General features: G+C 40.7%; 1 protein-coding gene across 1 annotated transcript; it reads left to right on the top strand.

Annotated features, from left to right (window-relative positions):
• The first annotated feature begins 6,527 nt into the window (after window positions 1-6,527).
• LOC116255480 (ABC transporter G family member 42-like) lies at window positions 6,528-19,501 on the top strand. Its single transcript, XM_031631318.2, has 23 exons — window positions 6,528-7,786; window positions 8,392-8,601; window positions 9,063-9,147; window positions 9,430-9,589; window positions 10,083-10,159; window positions 11,068-11,121; window positions 11,314-11,404; window positions 11,541-11,842; window positions 12,218-12,499; window positions 12,727-13,043; window positions 13,336-13,496; window positions 14,136-14,245; window positions 14,436-14,589; window positions 14,999-15,130; window positions 15,491-15,660; window positions 15,835-16,167; window positions 16,265-16,555; window positions 16,744-16,827; window positions 16,986-17,119; window positions 17,289-17,516; window positions 17,829-18,000; window positions 18,426-18,680; window positions 18,978-19,501. The coding sequence occupies exons 1-23, from the start codon at window positions 7,383-7,385 to the stop codon at window positions 19,245-19,247; spliced, it is 4,476 nt and encodes a 1,491-aa protein (XP_031487178.1). The 5' UTR covers window positions 6,528-7,382; the 3' UTR covers window positions 19,248-19,501.
• The last annotated feature ends 1,013 nt before the right edge of the window (window positions 19,502-20,514 follow it).

Genomic DNA, 20,514 nt, shown 5'->3' with positions numbered 1-20,514 from the left:
AGTAACAATTTGTTATTGGTGTCAAACGGCCTCTTAGGATGCGTTTGATTCCCCCACGGATCTCAAATTCAACGGAATCTCAAGTCCGTGATAGCTGAAATGTGGATTTCTGCTTCTACCTCCAACGTAAATTTCAAATCCACACTTTAATGTAAAGTGTGGATTGAAATCGGATGGGTGGGGCTGGATTTAAAAACCATGGGTTTCAAATCTGCAGCGGTCTGATATCACTCCAAATCTCAGATTCGTGGGTAATCAAACACAACATTTAAGATCTTCACTAGTTTACAACTTCACCTACTCCTATACTTTGCCTAGGCTGAGGAATCTCAGCTTGCTCTCTAGCAACTTCAGTTTCTACTTTGAACATGATAAGTAATCACACCCCTTATAAACGTTTGAAAATTTTCAAAAATCTCTGATATGCAGCTGAACTTTATGAAATATGATGTTATAAATCTCAAATTTATTGACCTTAGACTCATAACCAAACCCTTGGGAAGTAGGCAACGTTTTCGTCATCGATGCAGTCATCAATAATGTTACTGTTGTTTACTGCAGCAAAAGCAACAACCTCCATGGGAAAAAAAAAAAAAAAAAAAGCTAAAACACCAAAACTATGCGGGCGAGGTCAATGTAGGAGACGGTTTCCACGTGGCAGCCACCAACGTGGTTGGCCTAAAGAGAAACGAACAAGAGGAGCCGATTGTTCACCAACCGGAAAAAGTTGGCGGTGGGTTCCATTGAAAGGCGCTTCTGGTCAGCAGGGGTTGATAGGACGATGCAGAGGAAGACTCCTTTTTCTTCACTGTTTGACGGGGAAGGAGACTTCCATTGAGGAAATTGAATGGAGTAAGAGAAGGGGTGGCGTTGGTAGTTCCTAGCTGGGCCCTTCCCTTTGAATATGTCACTGTTTTGGTAAGCTACGACGCTTTCATTGCCTCCCTAAAGTTTGGACCATCTCATGCACTCATATTCACAGCCGCAAAGCCGCTTTACCTTTTGTGACTTTCTTATATATAGGATTTGTGGATTTCTTAGTTATACAGAGAAAATCTTTTTGCCTTTCGTCTTTCATAGTACACTCCTTAATGCAATGCATGAGATTGTCAAGATTGGATGGAGCTCAAAATAGCCCCAAAATTTTAGTTCATGTAAGTATATATATATATATATATATTAAGGTTGACACACGTAAAACAAGATTGCCTTAACACCTACTGAGGAGAGAAGATGTACATCCATCTTCATCCACCATGCAAATGAAAAGGTGTTGAATTCCTCAAAGGTACTTAAGAGGAGCGGGGTTGAACTATTTATTCATCTCCAACCCTGGATCATCTGACTAGTCATGTTCATCTGGTTAGGATCTTCTGTTGTCTGTTTGATAGTTCTCGTGCACCGACATTGGCAACAGTGGGGGCGGAGGCAGGAGCCATGCTCTCAACCCCCAGGCCCCATCCCATCAGATTTTTTAAAAATAAAAAATATACATGTAAAATTTAAAACTTTTAATTTAACGTATATAAAAATTTTAAAAAATTGTATTTTAACTTTTTGTTAAAATTTTAAAACTATAATTTAACTCGCAAAACAAAAAGTTGCCGCAACAGCTTGCATGTGACCAACCCTGAAAACGACAAACTGATTTTTCTTTTAAAAAGTTGGAAAAAATAGGTTTTATTACGGTACGTCGTAGGTGCTTGGGGAGTCAAGTGGACTATTGATACGTCATTTTCTTTCTGTCAGCAGTTTGGTTCACTACTTTGAAAATTGAACCCTCTCTCTCCCTTGTTCGCTTTTCCAATATTACAGATCTACTGCACGTTACAGTAGTTTCTCTGGTTGCTTTAACCTAACATATCTTGGAATATTTTCTTCTAGAGTAAGTGGGCAATCAAAGTTTACATGCATTCTCATGCTCTTTTTTAATGTTTATTTAAGTGAAATAGCTTTGCTATATGAGTTGCAAAACTAAAAAAAAATGATTGGTATGACAATGATAAATACTTAAGATTCTCATTTTAAAATAAAGAACTTTTAAGAGATTGGTGTAGGCAAACACTTGTTTAAAAATACTCAAATTTGGTGTGACACTTATATATATAAAGATAAATATTTAAGATTGATATTTAAAAATAAAAAACTTTTAAAAGATTGGTGTGCACAAGTGCCCTGAGTCACCATGTGGTGATGCCACTGTGCTATATACTTTTGTGTTTTTAAGGCTTTAGCTTGGTTGCTTTAGAGTTTGGGTGTTTTTGGAATGCATCCCTCAACATGTCACATTTGCTACCGTATATAGTCAAAAACATGTCACATTTGCTAGCGTATATAGTTATATTGAAAGCTCCAATTTCAATTGATATTTTACTTGAAAAAGTCGCCGCCACACAGCTCGTTTCAGCACACAAGTGGTTGTGAGATGTAGCCATGGCCGATGCTACGTCCAGTGTGGATCTACTGCTTATATCCACTAATCCTCCTTTCGTCCAACATGGGGTCCCACAACAAGAGAAAGATCCACTTCAATAATGGAGTGGCCAAATAATATGCAAGAGCTCAGGTGCAGTCATGGTCTAGTTCTGACCTTATTGTTATTATTGTTAGATGTTGGATTTCTATTAGTGAGTCAACAAAAAACATCATTAAACTTGTTTCTTCTAAATATAAAATAATTAAAAAAAACTTCAAAATACCATTTTAACATGCTTCGGTATGTTGTTCTTTTAGGCTGCAAATAGTAGCTAGTATATACTTGAGTTGAGGGATATACCATATGTCCACCCAGGCCCTTGACAAGCGAGAACCTTGGAAGTATAAATGTATGACCTTTAAGTTCTTGTCACAAGTAAATATTAATAGTTGTACAAGAGGTCCTTATGAATAGACACCTTCTCCTATACATTTCCTTAATTGTACTAGAGACCATTTTTTTGACATCTTATGGGGTCATTTGGCATTCATAATACTTTGTTATAGTCTAGTGATTCTACTCTAAAATTTGGGATAGATTCATAGAACACTATATTACAAGGTTCCATGAATTTGCCCCAATGAATAAAGATGACAATATGTTACCATTTTAAAGATCACAATATCCAACACATGGGATCTGAATCGAATGGATTTGGAGCCATGATTTCATTCTTAGTGTAAGGGGGCCCTAGGGTCCCTGGCCCTCTCCAAAAAAAAATAAAAATTTACATGTAAATTTTTAAAAAGTTTATTTGTTGTATATAAAAATTTTGAAAACTGATATTTTAGTTCTTGTCAAAATTTAAAAACTTTAATTCGGCTCTCTTCATGAAAAATTTCTGGTTTCGCCTCTGCAAATGGTCATGTAACATTCAAATAAAATTTTTGAATTTTTTACGAAAGTCTAACCCTAACGTGGCTAGCATGACAACTGAGTTAAAGGAAATACCATAGGTCCACCCAATCCCTCGACATGGTAGAACCTTGGAGGTATAAGGGTATGACCTTTAAGTTATTGTGCCGATTGTTTTTAAGTAAATATTAACAAGTGTACAAGAGGTCCTCCTGAGAAGTCTCCTTTTCCCATACATTTAACTAATTGTGCTGGAGACAATTGTTTGACATCTTATGAGGTCATTTAATAGTTTGCTGTCTAGTGTTTCTACTCTAAAATTTGGGATATATTTATCTAACACTATGTTACAAGGTTTCATGAATCTGCCCTAATTATTGAAGAAGTTTCATTAGAGAATTACAATTTGTTATTAGTGTCAAACAACCTCCATGGATCGTGCAGAGAGGCATTGGATTGTATTGGATTGTGCTTCCATGCACCCCGACCCAGCTTCCAAACTCCCATCAAAAACATTGTAGAGTTAATTCCTTACTCAAATGGAGATTTAGCTAATATAATACCATCCCCACAACTTGGTTTTAAATCTCCATATGAGATTTTATTTCACTAGCAACCAAAATATAAGATGATGAGGTTTTTTTTATTTTGTTGCTTATTCACATCTTCAAGCATATCAAAACACAAGGTAAACTTCTAATTGCAAATGTGGGTTTTCATTTCATTGACAACAATGAAAACCAAAATCAACATAATCATTGTATCATGCCATATTCCTTTCCACAAGAACTGATGTTGCTTCCTTCAAACTCTTTTTTATTTAGAGCTGTCAACTCTATATGTATGGATGTCAATATATCCTATTTGAATCGGATATCCGACCGAACTGATCTGAAAAAATCGGATATGGAAAAAAAATGAAAATCTGATTAAGAAATTAGAACAGATTTAATAAATGGCATCCGATCGGACTTGGATTCGAATAGATACACGTAAATATTCAATCGGATTTGGACACTAATTTGGATCAGATTTTTTTAGACAAATATCATGTATCTAATGTTTTTAAATTTTGAAAATTGGCAAAATCTGGTTCATAATGCGGATTCGAAATCGGATATAAATATAAAAATCGGATTTGGATTGTAAAATCGGATTCTAGATTCGGATTTGGATATGACTTTTCTTTATTCTAATTCGAATACGAAGATGTGAATATCTAAAAAACATACATAATTAAGAATATATCCGATCCGAAATCAGACCGGTTGACATCCCTACCTATATGTCAACAGTACTACCTATCTTTCTTGGTCAATCTAATTCCCTACATCTACCTTCTAAATGAACCCCCATATCATTGCACCATTGATAAGCTAACTCCATTTTGTCTCACAGTTGTCCTGAGCGAGAAATTTTTTCTATGAAGAACTAAATATATAGTTAATAAATTTTTAATTAATCATAGGGTAGTAACTTGGGTCTGGTGGGGCAGTCATATGTAACTGGACCTAAGTCGACATCCAACGACTAAATTAAGCTTTCAAATGTGTGCTCTGTGAGCCATACGCCCCCACAGAGACCCCATGTATCTATGCCCCTGGTTGTCCTACACTACCAATGCTTCCATTAGCTTCTTATGAACAAATTTCTCAACTGGTAGAATTAGCATGATTTCCTATTAGAACACAGCACATTATCACTGTATAGAGACTTATTGGTGACTAAACCAGAAACTCGCGGCAAAGGGGTACTAATATAAAAAATCTTAAATTTGAGGGCACCAATACCTAATAAACTAAATTACATGCAGGAATGTTTAATATATAAATAAGATGATCAATCACATGAGCATGTGTGGCAATTGCCCACACAAGCCCAATTATACGGGTCTGTGTACGCCTGTCTCTCTACTGATATAAATAAATATCACAATCCCCCGAAAATGGAACTGGATGTATGAGCCGGCCACTCTAATATGAGTGATAGTAGGACATTACCCTCTTAAACAACATGCATATTTGGTCATGCACTATTTGACCCCAAATTTGAGCAGGAAACATGACTTGATATCAGCTATAGCGATAATAAAATAAATTGGACTCGTCTATCTTGCGAACAAAATGGCTATGTCCGGAGCAGCTAAGGAGAGCTTTGGCCCTTTTTTCTGAATATAGTAGTTATAATCAGGGGCGGAGTCAGGATTTCGTTTAGGGACCAAATAATCCAACCTCAAATTTGGGTAAAGCCAAACTGAACCTAAGTAAAAAAAAATACATTGAACAACTAAAAAAATTTTATTTTTCTAATGTAAATTTTTTTTTTCCAGCTAGTTCGGAGCGGGCCACGGCCTACATGCCCCCCCCTGGTTATAATTAAGAGTTGGCATCAGGCCGGGGTCTCAATGAGCGAAGTTCTAGGTTGAATTGGGTCGGGCCTAATAAAAAATATTATTAATTATTTTATATATTTTTATATAATACATATATTTTAATTTTTTTTTAAATAAAACAGAGTTGGGCAGGGCGAGACCCAGGCCCCATTCAAACTAATCAGGCTGAACCAGTGGCGGAGATAGAATTTTTTGGCTATGAGGTATTATTATAAAAAAATTTATTTTTGAAGGAACACAACATATATAAATAAGTAAATAATTAAAAAAAATATGTAAAAATAAATACAAATTTTATTGCTAGCATGGGCGACTGCTCGCCTATATATGTATCTCTGCTACTGGGCCGAAGCCAAGCCCAATTGCCTCAGCTCGAGCTGCCAAAATAGCATCCAGGCGGAGGCCAGACAGCTGCCTCGATGTGCACCCTTAATAATCGTGATTGTATGAGAGCAAACAAAGATAAGAAAAATTGGAAAGAAAAGGTGACACGCACATGATCATAGGCCCCAATGTCTACTCTCAACGACACATGGTGACAGCAACGACATTTTCTCCCAAACATACATAGATCTGTAATAGAGTTAAAAAGGACACTGTGTTTTTTGACATAAAGTTTTATATTGTAAGAAACATAATACGACCAATAACACGGTTTACATGTTTTAGCCATTTGTTCTTCAAGAAACGATTTCCATCTTGAATTTTCAAAACCATCAATGTCAGAAAAAAGAACCAGTTGAACTATCATATATATCTTTAAAGATAAGACCACGGAAGGGTGGGTTGTTCATCGGTGACCCTAAAAGGAAAATGGGATGACCTATACATAACTCTTAGCGAGCGTGCATGGATGAGTCCGGTGGCCGACGAGCCCCTCCAAGCTGGCCGTCCCCACCTCCGCCCGCCGGCCGCCGCCCCTTTCCCTTGCCACCAGATTTCTTCGGCGATTGACTCAGAGGGTTTCGCCCCTATATATGTCCCTCGGCACCCAGGAGCCCCAACCACTCTGCTCTCCCGCTTCTCCCACACAGCGAGAGAGCGAGGGATCGAGGCCATCGACCCTTTCTATCTGGCTTCTTGGAGAAGAATCGTCCGACCTCTTCTCCCGTCCTTCTTCTTCTTTTTCTTCTCCTGCTGCTACTTCAGATCGAACCGTCCCTGTTTTGGCCTTCACGCCCTTCTCGTCTTCTCGAAGTAGGGAAAGATCGATCGAGCGTCTCCCTCTCAAAGTCCAGGAAAATCTCTCGCTTTTCTCCTCCTTTTTCCCTTCTATTCTTCTCCTTTTCCTGTACTGGAGCGCGGGGGGTGTGCTTCAGCAGGAGTTTCTTGTTTTCACGAACCGAAACTGTGAAGAAGAACGGATTTGATTTTTGTTCTTGGTTCAATTAGTTTCCCGAACTTCAGTTCAACCGGAGAGGAAAAAGTGAGAAGCTAAGATTTCCGAGGAAAGCTTTTCTTCTCTCTGTATTGTTGAGAAACTTAATATAAGAAGCTAGGGAGATCCGAAATCCAAAAGCCCGTTTTCACGAGATTTTGCTCCAAATCATCTACGAGTTAGAATTTTTTATTTCTCCTCTGTTTCTCCTGGTGCGAAACGAATCGGTTTCTCCAGAGTGCGGAACAGAGTAGGTGACGATCAGAGAGAAAGTTTAGGAAATGGAAGGTTTGGAGAGAGTGTGGAGCACGGGCGGGAGGAGGAGCCGGAAGATGAGCCTGAGCGGGAGCGCCAGCCGGCGGGGGAACTGGGCCGTGGAGGACGTCTTCAACTTTCGGTCCAGCCTGTCACGGCGGAGCCGAAACGTTGACGAGGACGAGGAGGCGCTACGATGGGCGGCGCTGGAGAAGCTGCCGACGTACGACCGGCTGAGGACGAGCATCATCCAGTCGTTCGTGGAGGAACACCAGGGCGGAGTGGGAGCAGGGAAGCAGGTAGTGCACAAGGAGGTGGATGTGCGGAAGCTGGGCGTGGCAGAGAGGCAGGAGTTCATCGAGCGGATCTTCAGGGTGGCGGAGGAAGACAACGAGAAGTTCCTCCGGAAGCTCAGGAACCGGATCGACAAGTAAGCAATCTCTCCCTCTCTCCGTCGAAGTTCGACAGATTAAGCCGGTCGTTAGCTCGAAGTTATTTCTTCAACATCCCAATCTGGCTGGATTCATAAGATTTTAACTGATTTTTAGTTCTTAATTATAAAATTTTTATTTTATAGATGTCTTCACGCAGAATAAATTAAGAAAATGAAAATTATTTTGGTTGCTCTCAACGTTTCTTCTTGGGGTCAGGCCGTAGGTATGGGATTATTGTTCAAGGGTGGCAAAGAAAATGACAAGGCTTGAAAAAGTCGGAAAAAGAAAAGTCTCACTTGTCAAGCCACAAGAGTCTTTACATTAAATATTAATCATTTTTGTACTTTTTATTTAAAAATTATAAAAAGTAGTTTTCTTAATTATTAACCATGGTAGTCCCAAAAATGAAGAATTTCTAAAGTTAAGAAAAGTTCATAGTTCTCATTTTCAATTTACTGAAAACAGATGTCGGAGCTCCACTGCGAAAATTTCACCTTCCCTCGTAAAAGATTTTTCAGAAACTGAATCGGTTAGAGGGAGTGGCAGAGAGATTGGCTTTGGTTAAAATTAAAGCATGATTTTGCTTTCACTTGTTTCGCAGGGTTGGTATCCAACTTCCCACAGTGGAGGTTCGCTTCGAGAACCTCACAATAGAGGCGGAGTGCCACGTTGGGAGCAGAGCAATTCCGACGCTGTGGAACGCCACCAGAAACCTGGCGGAATCCGCCCTCGGCATGGTGGGGATCAGCCTCTCCAAGACCACCACCCTCACCATTCTCAAGGACGCCTCCGGCTTCATCAGGCCCTCCAGGTTCGCCTTCCCCTCCTCCACCCACACCTTTCACCTCCTGGTCCTCCGTCGCCCTCTAACGGATGGGAGGTGGCCGTCAATTTTAGTCACCACTTCTCATTCAATCCTTCAGATCGACTGCACGAAACATTTTGTTTTCCACGGTTTCCCTGTAACTTGATAGAGCATAATCTTATTTTTTTAACCTCTTCTTTTGCGCCTTCTCTAAATTTTACGTCTCTTCAAAATACTTTCGCTCACTCTCAACGGCAAGAGAGTTTATGGTTTGGCTCAAAGGTAAGAAAATCGGCAAGCATTTCTCATCTTAAATCGGCTGACGACGATGAGGTGGGATCAATGGACGGTGACGGTCTCTGAGTATTTTCATTTTTCACCTTCAAACCTTATCGGCTCTGCGTGGTTCGCGGTTAAGCTTAATATTTTCAAACAATTGTTGACTGAAGGTGTGATCATGTGGACAGGATGACGCTGCTTTTGGGCCCGCCGTCTTCCGGGAAGACGACCCTCTTGTTGGCTCTCGCTGGAAAGCTGGACCCTAGCCTTAAGGTAAAGCAAAAAGGCTCTCCCTGTTTTATCTGTTCTCCCTGCAGAATGCAAGCAACCGGTCAATAACAGGAAATGCATTGACTATGTAGGCATTAGTTACAATGTAGGTCGGAGTTACTGTTGAAGTTGGTTAGGTATTGACCAGACCAAGATGAGCTGAATCGATTTTCAAAATGACACTGCACGTCTTTTTTTTATTGGAATTTTGCATCCCTGTTCATGATCTTGAATACTGGCATTCAACTTTTCTCTAAGTTTTCCGTTTGCACAAAATGTGAGCAGGTGAAGGGGGAGGTTACATACAACGGGCACAAAATGAAGGAGTTCGTGCCGCAGAAGACGTCCGCCTATATCAGTCAGCATGACGTCCACATTGGAGAGATGACGGTGAAGGAGACCTTCGACTTCTCCGCCCGCTGCCAGGGCGTGGGCTCCAGATATGGTAAGAGCGGGACGTAGTTTTGGCGTGCCCTCTTGGCCGGCTAAGCTTTCTTATTCGTTCTTTGGGCGACAAGGAGAGAGTGGTGATTGGTTTTGGTTTGGTGGGATTGGGATCGTTCAAAACCTATGATCGTTCCCCTTTCATTTTCTTCATTATTGAAGTTGTTATGGTTTGGTGGCCCGACCCAGGCTGCGAACCGGCTGAGCCGAACCTGTTCCTCCGCATGTTCAATTCGTTATAGAAATATATGGGCTCATTCATTGTTTTCTCTTAATTAATTCATATTCGTGGTTGTTCAACGGCACACGTCATTTATTTCTCGGCTGACCGGACAAATTTTTTAAGAAAAATTATTTTAAAGGTCAAATTAGAACTAGCTTAATTTCCTAGTCTAAACTCCAAAGTACAATCTCCTCCGCTTTTACCATACAGAAGAAAGAGAGATTTGGTGATGATGCTGATGGTCATGAATTGCTATTGCCTTTTGATGCAGAGTTGCTTTCCGAGTTGGCGAGAAGAGAAAAACAGGCAGGAATATTTCCGGAAGCGGAAGTGGATCTTTTCATGAAGGTTGAAACCCTCCGATTCATAACTCTCCTTTGCTTTTACTTTTTATGCATGGTTGATCTGTACTTTGAAAATGTATCCCAGTGGGGTTCAGGTTACACCGGACGGAAACTGGTTTTGCATTTTTATGGTTATACATTTTCACATTAAGGGGATGTTTGACATGAAGAACAATCAAAAGAAATGTTACACATTTTTATGGGTATAAATTTTGAAACAAGACCCAGAAATGTTACACATTTTTATGGGTATAAATACACATAGAGTTTACAGGTTAATACTCAGACAGGTCGGGATCTTTATGGCACTACAGAATCAGGTTTGAGTTAATATGGAAAGACACAAGATCAAAGCTGATTACCTAAGTTGTTCATAATTGGCAGATCTGGTTCCATGAACTAGAAAGAACAGTGCACCCAGCGTGACCCAGGGCCAAACCAAAAAGACCTGAGCGTGGCTGGGTACCTAGGAGATTGGACCTGATTGACCCAATCACCTTAGGGCCCTTTTACTAAGTTGACCGTGAGGACCCAATTAACCAATCAGGGCATAATGTGGTTCACCAGTCCTACTGTTTTAAATAAGACCGTAAATACACTGGATTATGGACATCCAGACTTACCTAATAATACCGTGTACTAGAAGTATAGTCTAACCAGCCTAAGCAAATAGATAAAAGGAGATGGCACCCACTTGAATGGACAACCCTAAAACTTTGGGGTCTCATGAATTTACCCCAATCAATAAAATGCATTCATGGACCATGGTAATATAGAGTTTTATGAATATGCTCCAATCTTTAAAGCTGATTAATGAGACAATAACAGCTTATTTATTACTGTTGCTAAGCAGCCGTTCTCATATTACTCTCAGCATCCAATCATACTCATTTTTGTCACTCTCCTTTTCAGGCCACAGCTATGGAAGGAGTGGAGAGCAATTTACAGACAGATTATACCTTAAAAGTAAGTCTCTCTCAACGTCGCATTTTCCTTAAACTTTGCTTTAATGGAAAAACATTTGGCTTACAGATTTAACCATAAACCCAAAACTGGGCCTTGTGTTTTTTTTTTTTCTAATTGAACCCTCATCTGTACATTACTTTTCCTGAAAATTGAGAATGTGGGCAGGTGCTGACAGTTTAATTTTTGAAACAGATTCTTGGTCTGGACATTTGCAAAGACACCATCGTTGGAGATGCCATGCAGAGAGGGATTTCCGGTGGGCAGAAGAAGAGAGTGACAACCGGTAACTCCCTTCATAAAATATTCAACAAGAATTGAACTGATAGCAGTTGTGGATATTGCAGTAAGCTTAGCTAGCTTCCAAGGCAGATCTGCTCCATACCTGTCCTTTGATCGAAATTCTCGTACACTTTTTGCAGGTGAAATGATCGTCGGCCCGACGAAGACACTGTTCATGGATGAGATATCGACTGGATTGGACAGTTCCACCACATTCCAAATCGTGAAATGCCTGCAACAAATTGTCCATCTGATGGATGCCACAGTTTTCATGTCTCTGCTTCAACCTGCGCCTGAAACCTTCGAACTTTTCGATGATATAATTCTACTATCGGAAGGGCAGATAGTGTATCAGGGCCCCCGAGCTCATGTCGTCGAATTCTTTGAGAGCTGTGGATTTAAATGCCCCGAGAGGAAAGGGACAGCAGACTTTCTTCAAGAGGTAATGACCCTCCCCCTCCCTCTAACTGCATATCTATAACATATTAATTAATGTGGAAGCAAAACGAGCCTCCTCCATCTACTGGATGTGCTTGGTAAAATTCTGAAACTGCGTTTGAGATCTTTTTTTAATATATAAGTAATAAATACTTCAAATATTTAATACAATAAAAAAATAATAATCTTTTAAGATTAGTATCCGCCAGAAACGTTTCAATTTGCGGTAGACATGTGTGAGAGCCGATACGAGACTCATACGTCGTTACCACTCATGTTACGTTGAACACAATGAATAAATTAGTTATTTCGATCCATAATCTGAATCCGCGCGATAAGACTAAATAAGTTTTTGCCCCTGGTCTTACAAAACCACTAGGTGACGTCCAAGAAGGATCAGGAGCAGTATTGGGCGGACAAGAGCAGGCCGTATCGCCACGTCTCGGTCCGGGAGTTTGCTGAGCGATTCAGAAGGTTCCACGTCGGCCTCAGACTGTACAGTGAGCTCTCTACGCCGTTCGATCGGAGCAAGAGCCACCAGGCTGCTCTGGTCTTCACTAGGGACGCTGTGCCCAGGTGGGAGCTCCTCAAGGCTTCCTTTGCGAAGGAGTGGCTGCTGATCAGGAGGAACTCCTTCGTTTACATCTTCAAAACTGTCCAGGTGAACATTCTACAAACTGATTAATCTATATTTTTTACTAGAAATATGTTGTTGTTAAAAGTTTATAAAAGAAATGCTTTATTGATTAAGGTTTCTGTCTTAGATTTATACTAATTTCTGAAATGTGGGCAAATCTGTTCTTGCCGTTTGGTTCAACATTAATGAAAGATATGGTTTTCTTATTCGTTGGACCAACATTAATAATGTTTGATTACTGCAATTACCAGATCATTATAGTGGCAGCCATTGCATCCACTGTGTTTGTAAGGACGAGGATGCACACCGGGACGGAGAACGATGGCGCCCTCTATTTTGGAGCCCTGGTCTTCTGTGTGGTCATCAACATGTTCAACGGGTTCTCTGAGCTTTCCATGACTATATCGAGGCTTCCTGTCTTCTTCAAGCAAAGGGACCTCCTCTTCTACCCTGCGTGGGTATTCACCCTCCCCAATATGCTGCTCAAGCTGCCCATCTCAGTCTTTGAGTCTGCTGTTTGGATGGTGATGACTTACTATACGATGGGGTTCGCACCTGAGGCAAGCAGGTAAACTAATGTGTTCTGGATTGGAGGCTTGGGGACTAGCATCTGAAAAAGTCGAATTTTCTCTGTTTTTTTGTTGGCAAAAGAATTTCTCGGGGTTCTTGCAAACTTGCCAAAGTTGTGGACAAGTTGAGGGAGCTGATGCCCACTTGAGAAAGTTGTCACAACTGTCTCCATAACTAGCTTTACCAGAAATAGGAATCGCACTTCCATCTATTTCTGGAGACGATTGGAAACATTTTCCGCACAAGACAGATTCTCAGAGTAGTTATGCTTTCTTCTATGTTTGATGCAGATTCTTCAAACAATTCCTGGTCATATTCTGGATACACCAGATGGCTTCCTCCATATTCCGTCTCATAGCAGGGACCTGCAGAACCATGATCATTGCTAGCACTGGAGGATCTCTCGCACTGCTTGTGATTTTCTTGCTTGCTGGCTTTATAGTTCCACGAGGTCTCTCTATCTCTCTCTCTCCCCCCCCCCCCCCTCCCCGCAGTAATACTTTCCAAAATGATTCTGCATAATCACGTATTCATGTGAGTGGCGCCGACCTTCCTAAGTGGATGAACAACTATCAGATTGCCAACAGCACTTTTACTGTTGAACAAACATGACTAGTTGCTGCCAGAAAGCCATGCCGAGTGAAAACCGAGCCTTGCTGTGCGCAAGTTTTAAACTAGCGCAAGCTGCTTTGGCTTTGTAAATCTGAAGCATTGAGTAGGAAAACTTGTTGAGTAGCTAAGCCTCGGACACGTCTCTCTGGCAAACTTATTGTGCGTTTATGGACCAAATGCCGCAGACGCTGCCTGAAGTATTCTTAGTGGAGGAATAAAACCGTTGCCTCCATGTATTCCATCAATAAGCTTGTGATGAATATGTGGCCGATTAAGGTGAAAACGTCTGTGAATTGACCTTGTGAATTTCCTATGAACATCTCAGCATCAGGCAGTTCTGAAACCACGATTCCTCTAGTGGATAACCACACTTTAGGACCGGAATGACATCAATTTATCGAAGAGACATCTGAATTACTGATATAATGTAATCTGATAATCATGTTAAATTACTGATAGATTCTTTCTAAAAATGCAGCATATGTCCCTAAGTGGTGGATCTGGGGCTACTGGTCCTCACCTCTTACTTACGCAGTTAACGCGGTCAGCGTTAACGAATTCTTTGCACCCAGGTGGATGGACAAGAAGGTATTCTCACGCGTTTTTCTGTGCGTTAAACCCAGTGTTCATGAGAGAATCTAATCTCTGTGTATGTCTCTGGAAAATGAGAGACACAGAGAGAGATAGAGAGGGAGAGATGGATATTTTCTTAATGCTTGCTCTCAAATATTTCGCTTTACGGTTTTCCGTGTGCTTGAAATTTACACGTAATTTGCAGGCAGCAGATGGCATAAGGAGCCTCGGAATTTCAGTGCTCGACCTCGTCGGCGTCTTCCCAGTTAAATACTGGTACTGGATAGGAGTTGCCGCGTTGGTTGGCTTCACGATTCTGTTCAATGTCCTCTTCACAGTTGCTCTCATGTACCTCAAGCGTATGCTCTCTCTCTCTCTTTCTCTTTCAAACACACACACAACACACAGCTGTTTCAGTACTAGTCCCCGACATGGTGTTCCAGAGAACCGTCCTTTGTTTTATCAGGCCTTGCTAGCTAGAAAGCCATCTACATTCTCTTACAGAGCTTATATATACATGAAAACGTCAGAAGTGTCATATAACGCCTCACTGCCGCCATATAGACGTTCTAGTGTCATTTGCGTCGGGCAAAATACTGTCTCGTAACATAGATGGACATTGTTATCTAACCAAGATCCTGATTCGATGATAATGTAGCACGCATTAGGTGGTTCCCTTGTGTGATCTATACAACTCATACGAGTATAACATCGTTTCTTTCACTGTTTTTTGTTTACTTTCTCTGAATCTGAGCCACTTTTTGACAGCGCTCGGAAAGCCCCAAGCTGTGATTTCTGAAGAAGACGCTGCAAAGAAACACAAGGAAGACGTCGACTCTTCGGATGCTAAAAATGATTCACTGCGACGTAATCTGTCCAAGCACGACGGAAACAACACCAGTAAGCACGAATCTTCTGACGGCATTGGCTTCTGCGTTTTTTCTATTTTTCATAGTACTCGACCTGTGAGGAAGGCGAATCCTACTAATTTAAGAAAATATTCTTATCGTCTTTGGTCATTTACCCAAATTAAATTGGTGATATCAAAAACCAAAAATCTCTCTGTGCGGTAAGTCATAGTTTCAGCCTTTCAGGCCCATGTTGCTTAGGGATATCTTCATCTCCACTGACAGATATGATTCAACTAGATACTTCCCCGCGTTCTACCGACCACGTTGATGTCTCTCTCTCTCTCTCTCTCTCTCTCTCTCTCTCTCTCTCTCTCTCTGTGAGATTCTAATCGCGGAATTTGTATTTCAGGGGAGATGGCAATGAGAAGAATGAGAAGTGCAGGCAATGGTCTCCACAGAAATGTAGATTCTATTCTAGAACTGGCGACAGGGGTAGCCCCAAAGAGAGGAATGGTTCTTCCTTTCACTCCTCTAGCCATGACCTTTGATGACGTCAAGTACTATGTCGACATGCCTCCGGTTAGTCTTCAGTAATCTATTACATTTCCTGTTGCCAATATCCGTTTCCTGTAATATGCTAACATCCATTTTCTCCAATGCATGTGTTTTAGAGAGAGAAAGAGAGAGAGAGAGGAGAGAACAATGACAACAGCGACGATGGTAACAGTAACATGGGGATTTGATGTTTTGCAGGAAATGAAAGATCAGGGTGTTACAGAGGACAGACTGCAATTGCTGAGGGGAGTAACTGGAGCATTTAGACCTGGAATCCTCACCGCACTAATGGGAGTCAGCGGTGCAGGGAAGACCACGCTGATGGACGTTCTTGCTGGCAGGAAAACGGGAGGGTATATTGAAGGAGATATTAGGATCTCGGGATACCCAAAGGTTCAAGAGACGTTTGCTAGAATTTCAGGCTATTGTGAGCAGACAGATATTCATTCTCCTCAGGTCACGGTTAGAGAGTCCTTGATCTTCTCTGCCTTCCTTCGTCTACCTTCTGACGTCAGCCATCAAGAGAAAATGGTAACCACTTTCTCCTGGACTGCGACTCCTCTTTTTCCTTTTACCCTTCTCTATTTGTCTCTGACAGAATAAAAACTACATTGAAACATCCGTTCAGGCTTTTGTTGATGAAGTGATGGAACTGGTGGAGCTGGACAACCTAAAGGATGCCTTGGTAGGACTTCCAGGCGTAACTGGTCTGTCAACGGAGCAGAGAAAGCGACTAACGATAGCCGTAGAGCTCGTGGCTAATCCGTCCATCATTTTCATGGACGAGCCTACATCAGGACTGGATGCCAGAGCTGCAGCCATCGTCATGAGAACTGTAAGGAACACAGTGGACACAGGAAGAACAGTCGTCTGCACAATTCATCAGCCTAGCATTGATATCTTCGAAGCCTTTGATGAGGTACGAATACGAGGTGCTTCATTTTTAAAATTTTAACTGAAACCTTAGGGATTTCTACGGTGGATATGGATATGGACTCATGGAAAAGAATTTTTATTTGTCAAAACATTTCTAATCTTCATATGAATTTAAACTCAATATTCTTGTTCAAAGCTTCACGACTTCTTTTTTTTTTTTTTTTTTGGTAGTTGCTGCTTATGAAAAGGGGAGGACAGGTAATATATTGTGGACCACTAGGAAACAACTCTCAAAAGGTCGTCGAGTACTTTGAGGTAAGATCATTCTGCATTCAATTTCATGTTGAACCCTAAAGGCATCTTCAGGATGCCTAATTGCATGAACTTGTTTAATCAATGCAACAAGAGCTGTTGAAGTGTTTGCGGACTTACTGTCCCCATCTCATCACGTTATCTCTCCGCTTTTTTTTCAGTCTATTCCAGGTGTCGAGAAGATAAAAGAGAAATATAATCCGGCAACATGGATGTTGGAAGCAAGCTCAGTCTCAACCGAAGTCCGCCTAGGAATTGATTTTGCTGAATGTTACAAGACATCATCTCTCCATCAGTAAGCCTGAAACTTTATTTAGCGCTTACCTATATTGCGGACCTTGTTTCTGCTACCACACGCTACTTATCTTCATTTGTGGATCTCTGTTCTGCGTTCCCTTCATAAAAAGGCAAACATTATAGACGTCAACTCACCTATTGCTTTGTTTCACTTCCATTGTGTCCAGGCGAAACAATGAGCTCGTCAAAGAACTTAGCATTCCTCCTCCAGGATCAAAAGATCTATATTTCCCCACGCAGTTCTCACAGTCTAGGGTCGGGCAATTTAAGTCATGCTTTTGGAAGCAATGGTTAACTTATTGGAGAAGCCCCAACTACAACCTTGTTAGATTTTTCTTCACCCTTGCTGCTGCTCTGCTGATTGGCACCATCTTCTGGAAGGTTGGGACAAAAAGGTAATGTTTGAATCTGTCAAAACGTTAATATGAAATAGTCTGGTCATATTTGCTTGGTGAATACAATAATTTTGGGCATGCCTAGGTCATTTGGCTGCTTGACTTTTTCAAGTGATCAGAAGCACCACAATTAGCCACTTTGAGTTTATTCATGGTTAGAAAGCCACTGATTCTATTCAGAATACTTAAATTTTGTAATTTTATGAAGTTGGTTAAGCTTAGAATGTCGGTGGCGGTACCATGGCCTATACATATAGCTGCATCTACAATGGTACTTTAATGTAATTAATCTGACTAAGATACTGATTGCAGAGAAACCTCGACTGATTTGACCATCATCATCGGAGCGATGTATGCAGCCGTCCTTTTTGTTGGGATCAACAACTGCTCATCTGTACAACCCATCGTAGATGTGGAGAGGACTGTCTTCTATAGAGAACGGGCTGCTGGGATGTACTCTGCGGCGCCATATGCTTTGGCTCAGGTATAAACCAACTTCCGATACTTGATTCTGTGCGTCAGAACAGAGCCTTATTTTGATATGTATCACTAAGTAGATTACTCGACATACAAGGCAATGCACGTTATTCGTTTTTATTACCTTTGTAGAATTGGTAAAGGTTTATACTTTATTTGCAGCCAAGTAGTCATAACTTGGTAATCCCCAAAGACTACTAGAATATGCTAACAAAGTTTTGTAACCCCTGCAAAATGCAAGTCCTACGAAATCAATTTACTAATCTACGTAGCTTGCTTGCAAATGACAAAAAACATCGCATTGTTTTTTCAGCTTTGGAAGTTATTGCAAGTTTAGCTCCATCTTTCATGGTTCTACATTTTCCATCCAAACATTTGAAACATGGCCCAGCAAGAAATCTCATTAAATTGAGTGTCTGTTTCATTTTACAGGTAATTGCAGAGATTCCATATGTATTCTTCCAAACAACATACTACACTGTGATTGTGTATGCTATGGTGAGCTTTGAGTGGACGGCCGCCAAGTTCTTCTGGTTTTTCTTCATCTCATTCTTCTCCTTCCTTTACTTCACCTACTATGGGATGATGACTGTATCAATAACTCCCAACAATGAAGTTGCCGCAATCTTTGCTGCTGCATTTTATGCCCTCTTCAACCTTTTCTCTGGATTCTTCATCCCAAAAACGGTAAGTTTTAGCCATCGTGATATGGTTAGATAGCTTGTAGTTATGTCATAAAACAATGTCTGTTGGCTGTACTAGCTCCGGTTAAGCTTTTCTTTCTGTCATTTGAGTAGACTGTCCAGGAAAAAAACTAATTTGGACTCCATGAGCTTGGCCTTTTGATTTGGTAGACATGTTTAGGCCATATTTTCTGTTCCAAATAAAAAATGCAAGTGGTGTTCAGCATTCTTATTTCTCTTGCGGGTAATCCTACCAAGTCATTCTTCATCTAACTACTATTTCTTTTCATGGTTTATTCAGAGGATTCCAAAGTGGTGGATCTGGTACTACTGGATATGTCCAATGGCTTATACAGTATATGGCTTAATTGTGTCCCAATATGGCGACCTTGAAGATGAAATCATCATACCTGGAGGAGATCGTCAAATGATCAAGTTGTATGTCCAAGATCACTTTGGGTACAGCAGAGATTTCATGGGACCAGTAGCTGGAATTTTAGCTGTCTTCGCTATCTTCTTCGCTTGTGTATATGGCTATTGCATTAGGGCATTGAATTTCCAGCAAAGATGATTTGAGCAACAATGGGAAGGGATGATCTTTTATCATTCCAAAATCGATTTCAATGCAGCAGGAAATCCGTTATGTACATACATGTATGCATATATTAGATAATCTATGATATGTAATTGAACCTCATCGTTTACATTATACGTGTTAGATGTTGCCGATTTAAGGGACAGGAGTAGGAGAACATGAGGAAAAGTGGAGCAAGAATAATTGTAAATGTTAAACATTGATTTTGAAGCTGTTGTTGTTAATTGTTATATTGGCAAAGTGAAGTTAACTAACTCCTTAACATTAACTAACTCTTTAACAGATGAGTACCAAAGCGTCCAATTTGCAACATCAAACCCTTGGCCGCTTGTCTGAAGGTCCCGAACATTTTTACTTTTTCGTGCTTCTATTAAGCTCCTGAGAAACTTCAACCTGAGGATCTTACTGCGAATCTTCAGGAGGCTCTTATTCACCAAATCGTCCATAAAAGTTGTCTCCAGATTAACCCGAAAAAGTTGTACATATTACACGCAAAACATGCGAATTAGACAACATTGAAGTTTAGACATAGAAAGAGTGTCAAACAACAATATATTATTAAATCGTCAATTTTTTTTTAAATGAAGGCCTTGCCTAAGCCATGAGAACGTGCCCTTTAAGAAGGCATTAAGTTTTGCTTAGGAAAAAAGTAGTAGTGATTTTGGGTCTGTCACAGCAGACGGTCAGGCAAATCTGCCGCACCTCAGACGTCCGATGTCCTTCCAGTCTTTCACATGCGTCGCCCACAAAAAAATTGATATTCAACCTCCATCTCGTTCACATTGAAGCCAAAAATGGACAGAAGCCCTACTCGGCATCCGAGTTGTTCAGACGCTAGTCGCTTAAATAGTTGACATCCAGCAGCGTTATAAATCTTGGGATGTCTCAACCAGTAACTCCATTCTTAGACAGTGGAAAAGAAATTATGAGCTGACCGCAGAAGCAGTTGCTCCAACAAAACCAAGTCCACCATCTCAATGCCCATTTTTTAATCCTATTTTTTCTGCACTATCTCCTCTGAAAGCCATGACCTAGTTGCCCTCAAAAAGTATCCAACAAACATTAGGTACGAGAACGGAAAGTGCAATTAAGCTCAAAAACTATCCAACAGACATTACGTACGAGAAGGGAAAACCCAGTGTAAGGAACTTAAGGGAGTTCAAAGTTGCTGATTTTGAGGGCGTGTTTCCAAGAAATGATTGCTGCGAGATAAGCTCAGCACTTTTTATTACCAAAGAAAGGA

Source organism: Nymphaea colorata, chromosome 6 (genome assembly GCF_008831285.2).
Source record: "Nymphaea colorata isolate Beijing-Zhang1983 chromosome 6, ASM883128v2, whole genome shotgun sequence".
Classification (NCBI taxonomy): Eukaryota; Viridiplantae; Streptophyta; class Magnoliopsida; order Nymphaeales; family Nymphaeaceae; genus Nymphaea; species Nymphaea colorata.
Note: the sequence above shows the minus strand (reverse complement) of the source record. Positions and strands in the feature narration are given on the sequence as shown.

Bases quoted from the DNA above. Each gene is read 5' to 3' on its own strand.
- LOC116255480 (XM_031631318.2), top strand. From the start codon at position 7,383: ATGGAAGGTTTGGAGAGAGTGTGGAGCACGGGCGGGAGGAGGAGCCGG. The intron at 13,497-14,135 runs GTCTCTCTATCT...CTAAAAATGCAG, and splicing joins TGGCTTTATAGTTCCACGAG to CATATGTCCCTAAGTGGTGG. The intron at 16,828-16,985 runs GTAAGATCATTC...CTTTTTTTTCAG, and splicing joins AGGTCGTCGAGTACTTTGAG to TCTATTCCAGGTGTCGAGAA.